At 28.2% G+C, this 10,550-nt stretch overlaps 1 protein-coding gene across 1 annotated transcript; it reads left to right on the forward strand.

Annotated features, from left to right (window-relative positions):
- The first annotated feature begins 1,521 nt into the window (after nucleotides 1-1,521).
- Nucleotides 1,522-8,816, forward strand: LOC130939125 (beta-glucosidase 46-like). Its single transcript, XM_057867224.1, has 12 exons — nucleotides 1,522-1,768; nucleotides 2,137-2,203; nucleotides 2,273-2,337; nucleotides 5,231-5,306; nucleotides 5,392-5,466; nucleotides 6,484-6,571; nucleotides 6,668-6,926; nucleotides 7,067-7,182; nucleotides 7,279-7,534; nucleotides 7,850-7,952; nucleotides 8,052-8,160; nucleotides 8,350-8,816. Exons 1-12 carry the CDS (start codon nucleotides 1,631-1,633, stop codon nucleotides 8,564-8,566), a joined length of 1,569 nt encoding a protein of 522 aa, XP_057723207.1. The 5' UTR covers nucleotides 1,522-1,630; the 3' UTR covers nucleotides 8,567-8,816.
- The last annotated feature ends 1,734 nt before the right edge of the window (nucleotides 8,817-10,550 follow it).

A 10,550-nucleotide genomic window follows, 5' to 3' on the forward strand; every position in this document is an offset into this window, starting at 1 on the left:
GTATCATATGGTATATTTTGATTATTAAATTAATAATATAATTGTTCATACCCGACCCCAACATCAAGGCCCAGGTCCAAACGAAAGGCCCAATCCAAATATTGGCCCTCATTCGACACCGACCTTCTCTCAAGAAGTCGGATCTAACCACAACTTGCTCTAAGGAAGTCGGGAGTAAAGATTAGCTGGCAGATAACACCCATTCAAATAAGTAACTGCCCTTAAAATCTCTCAACCCACTTCCAGGAGTCATATCCCAACTTCCTTAAGATAAAGGGACGGTTATCCTCCTTAAAAGGTGGAAATACTCCAACGGTGGTTATTGGTTCACCACTATAAATACACTGACACCCCTCAAGTATCTCTAGGTAGGGATGGCAATACCACCCGAACCCGCGGGTACCTACCCCGCCCTTACCCGCTCGGGGCGGGTAATTACCCGCCCTGCACCGGGGCGGATTCTTGGGAAGGCAGGGCGGAGTCGAGTTTAGGTAATACCCGTCCCGCTATATATATAATATATATAATTTTAATATATAATATGTATAATATATGTAAAATAATTAGTAAATGATTAATAATATTATATCATATTTAAATTTTTACTTTAATTTATGTTATGTATGTGATGATAGTTATATAAATTTTGAAATTTAATTTTATTTATTAGATTTTAATAATTATAGGGGCGGGGCGGGTACCCGCAGGGACGGATTAGGGTTCAATGTTTTACTACTCGCGGGTAGAAGTGGGGTGAGCTCTATGCGAGTTGCTGTACGGCGGGGTAGGATCGGGTAGAGCAAAAATCCGCCTCTACCTGTCCCGTTGCCACTCCTATCTCTAAGTTCCAATATTTTCTAAACTTGCTTAGACCCTTGCTGACTTAGGTATCGGAGTGTCTTTGTAGGTACCACCCCTTATTCTCTCACGCGTACACAAGTCGGACGGAGTCTCTCATACGTGAACCTAGTCAAAGAATTTCCTTCTTTAGACGATTGGGCCAACCAAACGAGTCCAATCAACTAACTTTCAGTTACCCATCGTAAAAATAATAATATAATTATATTTTAATTATTAAATTTATAATTAATTATTAACAGTAATATATAAAAAAAAAAGATAGAATAAGTGAAAGAACTAGAATAATAGAAAAAAAGGGAAAGAGGAGAAGAGAACTCCCACTAAAGACAATATACTTTCATATTATATTAGGAAAAGTGTACATAGAAGACCATAAAATTAAAAAGTCTATCATAGTGAAAAATAGATATTTTCAACAAAATTTATTGTTTTTTTACTTCTTCTTTTGGAGATAGTGCATAAAATAAATAAAATGAAAAAGAAAATTAGGAAATTAGAACGATTTAGCTGCCTTATGTTAAGATTCAAAATATGAGATGTTAAATGTAAAGAGATTATTGGATATATAATCTTTAAAAAACAAAAAGAGAATTGAAAATTTAGGAAAAGAACCTCGTGGCTCGAAAAATATAATAAAAGAAACAAAACTAACCCGTTCAAGTCACCAAAAAAAATCTTACCCGTTCTTGCTCTATAGTTTATATAGCCTACTTGGTGTATATTATCGATGGTTGGCATTTTACAATTAAACACAATATAATAGCATGCAATGGGGTTGTCCACATTGAAGAAAATTATCCTCTACTGTGAGATCCTGTTGCATTTGCTTCCTTTTCTGCCATGTTTCTCAAATGGCTTCAGTCTACCCAGCAACTTTCTCTTCGGGATAGGATCTTCTTCATACCAGGTTTGATTTGATTTCCTTTAAGCTCCATATATATACCTTGTTATTAATTGTTACTTACAAAAACTAATTATGAATCTTCTAATAATTAGAATACAAATTGTAACTATATATTATTTTGGTACGACATAAAACTGTTCTAAAAATTTAAATTAATAGAAAAATATTTATAAATTTTTGTATAGTTTTTTTTTATTTATTTTATGTTAAATTCTTTTCTTTTTTTTTTGGGAGGTCTAACAACAATCAAAATCTAAATTTTTTAGTCATTAAAACTTTGAAACTATATTATAAAATTATTTCTCTAAATAATTTAAGCTAACAAGGAGAGACATAAATGGTTTTATGTTTTGTTTATTAAACTTTGACAGTACGAAGGTGCTTACATGAGCGATGGCAAAGGACAGAGTAATTGGGATAACTTCACTCACGGACCAGGTTTATCATCAAATTAGACTGGTTTATCTGTGCAATCTTTTGTTGAATGAGATCAGTTTCTACTTGCAGGTAGATATGTAATAATCGATGGGAGTAATGGTGATATTGCCGTTGATCATTACCATCGCTATCTGGTAAGCTTCTATCATCTATTCAATTTGGATCTAGATCCTCTAAAGTTTGAATTTCACTTTAGAAAATAAAGTGTGATCTTTTATTTTTGAATAGTTTTTCTTTCATATTTATTATTGGTTCTACCTATGAAATTAATGGTGAGAGATCATACTTTACTTTCTAAAGTGAAATTTGAATTTTAGAAAATCCAAATCCATTCAAAATTTAACTATGTATCTTTTTAAAAGTTGTATAATATTCAATCTTTTATTACAATAATTAAAAAAAACAAAAATAAATTCATTTAAAAATTATAAATATAGTGTCTTTTTAAAATTAAATACACAATTAAAATACAAACTAAATAAAACTAACATTTAAAATTTTAATTTTAATTTTAAATTTCTGTTTTAGATTTAATATATTTAATTATTAATATATTACAATTTAAATACACATCCAAAAATTAAATTAGTTAGAATTTAAAATTTTAAATTTAAAATTTTAAAATAAATCTTAAACCATCTTAAATCACTAGTAAAATCTTCATAACTCCGTAAAGATCCAGAGTTGCAGCGCCTCCCCCTCCTCATCTGTAGCCGCTTTCGTCTTTTCCCGCGTTGCGCACTCCTCTGCGACGATCCTCCCCGCGACGCGCACTCCCCCGCTTGTAAAATTCTAAAAAGATTTGGTTGAGTTCATTCATAAAAATATATTATCCTTTTTTTCACTTAATAAAAAGTTCTATTTTTTTAAATTTATGTATAATATTGGAAGTGTCTGTGTTTTTTTTTTTTTTTTTTTAAATGTACTTGTGATTATAATTTTTTTTTTGCACTCATATGTTTCCTTTGGGAGTTATAATGTTAACCTAATTTAAATGTGTCAATATTTAATTTTGGATGTGTTTATGTTATTCATTATGTTCTTATGTACATATATAAACTTTTTTACATGAGTTTTGAATGTGTTGATAAAATATTTAGAGTGCATTCTTATCATTTTGGATGTGTATTTGAGTTTAATTTTTTCTGTATTTAATATGTAATTTAGAACTACAATGAAAATAATTTAGATATGTTAATACATAATTGTGAATGTGTTTATGTTGTTTATTTAATTTTAGATGTGTTTTTGACATGAGTTTTGAATAAAAAAATAATTAAAGTAAGTTTAATTGATTTTAAAAATTTTACTAATTTTCTAAAAATTAGTACACGAAAAGTTGTTACGAGTTTTATGGTTTAGTTTGCAAGAAATTAATGTATTGCAAGTGGTTACAAATTTTACGGTGATAAGTATTTAAAATAAAAGTGGTTCTTTAAAAATAAAAAATATGATTAATTAAAAGTTAAAATAATAAAATATTAGATTTAAAGGCTAAATAAAGATTGAATTTTATTGTACAAGTAGCATTTTCTATATCATAATATCAAGGCTACGACTATGGTGGTTTTCAATGTGGTGGCTATAAATGCCTATAACATTGATCTATCAATCTAACAATGACACATGGTATGATATTTTTTTGTAAGGGTTATGTTAAATAATTAATAATTTTTTTAAACAACATAAACAACAGACTTTAAAATTAGTTCAATTCAAATAAAATATACTATATTTTAAATTACTCACTTAAATTTTAATATTAGAATAATTATCTGCACACTTAATAAATTAAATATCTGATATATCTATTATTCACATTATTTAATATTTTCATTGTCTACTTATACTTTTCTTTTTTGTAATTAATAATTTTAAATTTCACTTGACTAATATTAAAATTTAATTAATAATAGTAACTTTAGACTTCAAATTTTTTATTGTGGAATAAAATGATTATTTTAATTAAAAATAAAAGATATAAATAATTATTTATTAACGTGAGAAAAAAATTAATGCAATGTAAGTATTTTTAGATACTATTATTTTTTAAATTTTGGACATTGGTAGCGACTCCATTTCCAACAACGAGAGAAATTGATATATCATTTTTTTTGTCAAAAAATATGATAAATGGTCTAATTTTTTTCTTTTATTTACAGATTCATAAACATATCATTATTTATTAATAGAACTGAAACGTATTTTAATTTTTTATTTTGTATGATTAAAAATATTATTTTGTAAAGTCTATAGTCACCATAACTATCATAGCCACCAAAACTTGTGGCCACCGTAGACTGCACCTAATATCAACATCAATATAGCTAATTTAAAATATTAAAATATGCTACAACGCAATCCATGCGCTCCGCGTGGTAATGTTAATTAATAGTAAAATTCTCAGCTTGCTGAGCTGATGCATGACATCCACGTACACTAATTAAAACAGCCTTTATCACGTTTGTGTTCTTTCTTTCCCGCAACTCTTCACCTCTAGGTCCCACACAACAGCATAACCGGTATGCCCTATTGCATCATCTTAACCATCAGGATTAACCGTACTAAAAAAGTAAAAATTCATTGTCAAATTAGTTATTTGTATAGAATAGGATAATTTACACTAATAAAATGAGTAAATTTTAAAATTACGCAAATGAATATTTTATATAAATCGAATCAAATTAACTCTATTTATATGTAATGTATAGAATATTTAAAATACATATAATAAATTAAATTAAGTTGATTTAATTTATTATTAGTATCTTTACTATTGGTATAATATATAAATGACCGATTTATATGTAAATAGTATAAATCGAATTATTTGATTTGATTTATTTAAAAATGTTCATGATATAGCGTGTAACAAATTCTAATTTAGAATATTCAAATAATTTTAAGTTGGAATTATTTTATTTCTATGATTTTTTTATAAAATATGTATTAAAATATTAAATATATCTATAAATGTGAGGAGGAAAAGGCTATTAATTTCCATAATTTGAATGTGGATTAAAATAGGAGGATATAGATTTAATGGAGGCTTTGAAAGTGAACAGCTACAAGCTTTCTTTATCTTGGTCAAGAATTCTACCAAGTATTTATCCTCTCCTACACTACCAAAATCTGAATCTCAACAGATATTCCCACACAGCCATACTGACATAGACTCCTGTGAACAGAGGGAAGGTTTGGAAAGGTCAATAGGGCTGGTATCAACTTCTATAACACACTAATTGATGCTCTTCTTCTGAAAGGTAATTTAATTCTCAGTGTTTTGACTCTTACTTGAGAAATTGTTACATTTTAATGATTCAGTGAAGAGTTAAATTGAATAAAAAATAATATTGTTTGTTTTATAATAAAAATAAATATTTTAAAAAAATAAAAACATCATAAGAGTTCGTAGTTCAATTTATTTTAGATTCGGTTCAGTTCGTTTTTTAAAGGTTTATTAGTTAAAAAGGCAAAATCAAAGACTTAAAAAAAACTTATAATAAAATTTGTTAGACTAGTTTATAAAAATATTTTTTTTAAATAAATTATTCTTAATTTATTAGATTTTCAACTATTCACTTATACTAAAAAAAATCAACAGTTAAAATTAGTTAATTGTAATTTTTTATTAAAAAGATTTATAAACTATAAATATAATTATAATATGAAGTTATGAACTAACAATTAATATACAAATAAATTATACTTTACAAATTAAGAATAAAAACATCATGTACAGTGCATATTATTCCATTAAAAATTTAGTTCTCTTCACCTAACTCTTCACTAAAAGAATTCTTTTTCCTAATAATAACCAAATGTGATATACACTTTCACATTTCAACGCTTACATTAAAAATCGGCGAAAGAGTTCAACTAAGAAACTAGTTTCCTTTTTTATAGTAAATATGAACCGATTTTACAAATTGTTTTTTATTTTAAATTTTTAAATCTAAATTCTAAGTTCTAATTCTAAACCTTAAATTCTCGAAAAAAAAATATTAAAAAATAAAATTACAATAAAAGATTAGTTCTTTATAGTTTGTTGATAAAGAAATTCCACTACTGTCTCTATTTCAATTTAGGTGGAAATGCAGTCGACTTCACGGGAAGTTGATAGCTGAGAGTCATTAGATGATTTGACTGATTTGACTAAATTTTTATCTAACGACTCTCCATTATCAACTTCACATGAAGTCGACTCTACCTGAATTTTTCCTTTCAATTTAACATAGTTTGTGTAATTAGACATGCATTTTCTTTTCTCAAAAAAACAGGGATCCAACCCTTTGTAGTACTATCTCACTATGATAGTCCTCAAGAGCTGGAGGACAGATATGGAGGCTGGCTAAGTCCTCAATCTCAGTAAGCAACACATCAATCAATCTTCCAATTTGCCTAGACATGTTTCATTTCTTAACTTCAACATTAACCATATTTTAATATCTGATGAGAATGCAGAGAAGATTTTGCCTTCTATGCAGACCTATGTTTTAGAAGCTTTGGTGACAGAGTCAAGTATTGGGTCACCTTCAATGAGCCAAACTACCTAGCCCCACTTGGTTACCGTTCCGGCGTATATCCGCCGTCCCGTTGCTCTGGCTCATTGGCAATGTTACCATGCAAAGCAGGGGACTCAGAAAGGGAACCATTCATAGCAGCACATAACATTATCCTTTCACATGCTGCTGCTGTTGGTATCTACAGAAGCAAATATCAAGTAATAAATTTGACACAGTTCTTACAATAACAGCCTTAGTAGCATTTCTTGAAAGACAAGAAATACTTATCATTATTACTCTAACACATAACAAAAACTTCTTCACATTTTAACTGTCTTTTGATTAATGAAAATCTCAGAGTGAACAAAAAGGAATGATTGGCATAGTCCTTCAACATGAATGGTATGAACCAATCAGCAATTCCACAGCAGACAAATTGGCCACCGAAAGAGCAAGATCATTCTCCTTCAATTGGTATAACACAATTCTCCTATCACAGAATTTTTTTTTTAAGTAAGGATATAGAGAAACCTTATATTTGTACCTTCTTTATCATAAATTATAATTTAGGTTCCTGGACCCAGTGATATTTGGAAAGTACCCAACAGAAATGGAGAATGTTCTTGGAAGCGTGTTACCCAAGTTTTCGAGCAAGGAAATGGAGAAACTCAAGAAAGGATTGGATTTCGTTGGCCTCAATTACTACACAGCTCACTATATCAAAGATTGTATATATTCCACGTGTAAACCGGGAGTAGGCACCTCCAGAACAGAAGGTTCATACCAAAAAAGTGGAGACAAAAATGGTGTCTCAATTGGAGAACCTGTAAGTAGTGGTGTAATTAAGTACCCTCAAAGTTGCAATTTTGATTTTAATTTTTCAGTCGTTCAATTATATTCGTTCTTTTGGACATGCAATCAATGTAAAAAATAGTTATTTTTGCTTAATTGGATACATATATAAAACTATTTTATTCTGACAATTCATCAAAATTAAATTCTAGTAATATGATTTATGGAATGTTTTCGCATTTTCAGAAATTTGCATTGAAATTTTTTTAAAATGTAAAAGCATTTTGGTAAAATCACAGGCCCCTTATGGGTTTATCAATTCCAAAGCTTCTAATATAATCTCATGCAGACACCATTTAGTTGGCTCAATATTTACCCGGAAGGCATGGAGAAAGCCATTACATATGTCAGAAACAGATACAACAATATTCCAATGTTCATCACTGAAAATGGTAAGCATTAAGCACCAACACCGTTCAAAGTTCTTAATAATTAGTAGAGTTTCCGAACATTTCTATCTGATATAGATATATAATCCAAACATTTCATAGGGTATCCCGTACAAGAAGATTCAAATTCCACCATGGAGGAACAACTTAACGATTATAATAGAATAAGGTGCATGAGGAATCATTTTGAGGCCATGTTAGAAGCAATAAGGTAAGAATAAAAATGAGAAGACAGGGATTCCATTTATTGCATGTTATAATAAGTTCAAAGCAAGTACACAGAAAAAATGAATCGTAAATTTAACATGTTGTTTGACTAAATTATTATCTAATAATTTTTAACTATTAACTTTAAATAAAAATAACTACAAGTAAGTTTTTACCGGACGTTGTGTTTCAGGAAAGGAGCAGATGTGAGGGGATACTTTGCGTGGTCGTTGCTAGACAACTTTGAGTGGATATATGGATATACAATAAGATATGGACTTCATCATGTGGATCATAATTCCTTGAAGAGGACTCCAAGATTATCAGCAACTTGGTATAAGCAATTTATTGAAATGCATCAGTTGGAATGGAAGTACAATAATAACACTAGCAAGGCTTTTGAGTTGTGAAAAGTAATAAGGCCAGCCATCTTAAGTTTATTCAAGTGAGAATACCACCACATACATGCCTTAAATCTTGAGGTAAATCAACATAAGGCCAAAGGTTTAATGGTGCTAGAATTTTATAACTCAGCACTTATTTAATTATTGTTACAGTTTATTTTATTTGATAGAGAACAAAGATTATATAAGCATCACTTGGATATATAATTCAACCAATCGTAAAATATGTATGTGCTAATGGCAAATCAAATTTAAACTTTATCTATATAGTTAATTAATTATTATCTTTTGTGTAGTAAAATAATAAAATAAAAATTGAATTATGACCATATTCATGCTATATTCAACTCCCTTACCACTAACTGGGCGGCACGCGTTCAGAAACATGTTATTCATTCGCTCTATGCTTAGCTAGTTCGGTGGACCTAGGGCACATGGGTCCATATAGTACTAGTAGTGTATTCTGAATCTAATAATAATGATCTATTTATGATATTTCTTATGACATGGGGTCCTTATGATAGGGATTGGTTATGAATTATCGGTAATGTTATGGAGGAGAAAAAAAAAGTTAAAACTTTATTTTATTTAGTATTTATTTATTTTAATAATAATTAATAAATATTAAATAAATTAATTTTAATTTTTTTATTATTAATATTTTCAATGAATTATGATGACATGCACTCAACCCAAGTGATCCTCTTCTTATATTTCTTTTTTCTATTTTTTTCCCTTTTTTGACAGAATAAATCTTAGGGATTAATAATGTTGGGATAAGCCTATAAAAAATTATGAATAAATTTGTTATCCAAAAGATATCCATGTTAAGTTAATCATTTTGTTAATTTTTTATTAAAGTAAGAATAATGGCACTCGAAATAATATTATTTCATAAAGTAGATATTTAAAATTAGGTTCACGAATATCTGACCAGCATTTTTATTAAAATTTGGTCGGCACTTAACAATTAAAAGAAAAATGAGTAATTTTATACTATTAGATCTAATTTTACACAATTAAAAATACTCATAATAACTAATTAATAACTACAAATTACAAAATCTATTGGATCTCTAACATTTCTCTATTATTAATATCTACTGGAAAAACAACAATAAAAGCAATAATAAATACAAAAGTTGCTTTCAATAAAATAGGAATCATCAAAATACTAAACCATCCAATATAAAGATGGTTTTCAATGCAGATTATTCCGTTACAGAAGTGATCTGATAGGCTTTCGCTCTCATGTCTCTCTAAAATTGCAGTGCGAAGGTAAGCTTATCGTTAATAAGAAGAAAACGAAATTACCATTCATCGACTCACGTTAATAAATTGTGACAATGAATTTTTTAGGAACCAGATTAATTCATACAATCATACGAAATGTTTTAGAAACCATTTTGAAAGCTAAACCCAAGTTTAAATTTATGGGTAAATATATAATTTAGTTCCTGTATAACAATAATATAACATTTACTTTTAACAACAAAAAATTTAGAAAAATGGAAACTAAATAAAAGTTTGACAACTATAAAATTTATTGTACTCTAAACTTGTATTAGTTGATATAATGGGTAGGAATTATTCCGTTTCTTTAAATATATATGTCATGCACAAATTACGTGGGTATAAATTTATAGTTGATATAATGGGTCTAATAGTTCTTTGCTGGCTTCTTAACCAATAAATTCATATAGTCTGCTAGGTATTTTTTCATTTTATTTTTATTTTTTATTTTTTTATTTTCAAGATTTATAAAAAATAATAAAAATACTATTTTTTGTGTATATATAACATATTTATATCTTTTTTATTTTCACTTCTTTTCTCAACAAATCTTACATTAAAATTAAAAATAAAAAACAAAACAAAGCCTTAAAATCCCAATCTGTGGGCACTCTTTACCCTTTTTAGTCTTAAACATTTTTATATTTTGGTAAAGCACTCTTATTCTTTTCCATTGTTTTGGCCTTTTGAGAGTAAA

The sequence above is a fragment of the Arachis stenosperma genome, chromosome 1 (genome assembly GCF_014773155.1).
Source record: "Arachis stenosperma cultivar V10309 chromosome 1, arast.V10309.gnm1.PFL2, whole genome shotgun sequence".
NCBI lineage: Eukaryota > Viridiplantae > Streptophyta > Magnoliopsida > Fabales > Fabaceae > Arachis > Arachis stenosperma.

What these genes read in the sequence shown, in the direction of transcription:
- LOC130939125 (XM_057867224.1), top strand. Translation starts at nt 1,631, where the DNA reads ATGGGGTTGTCCACATTGAAGAAAATTATCCTCTACTGTGAGATCCTG. An exon ending in TGATGCTCTTCTTCTGAAAG is followed by an intron (nt 5,467 to 6,483) that starts GTAATTTAATTC and finishes TCAAAAAAACAG; the next exon opens with GGATCCAACCCTTTGTAGTA. An exon ending in GCCATGTTAGAAGCAATAAG is followed by an intron (nt 8,161 to 8,349) that starts GTAAGAATAAAA and finishes GTTGTGTTTCAG; the next exon opens with GAAAGGAGCAGATGTGAGGG.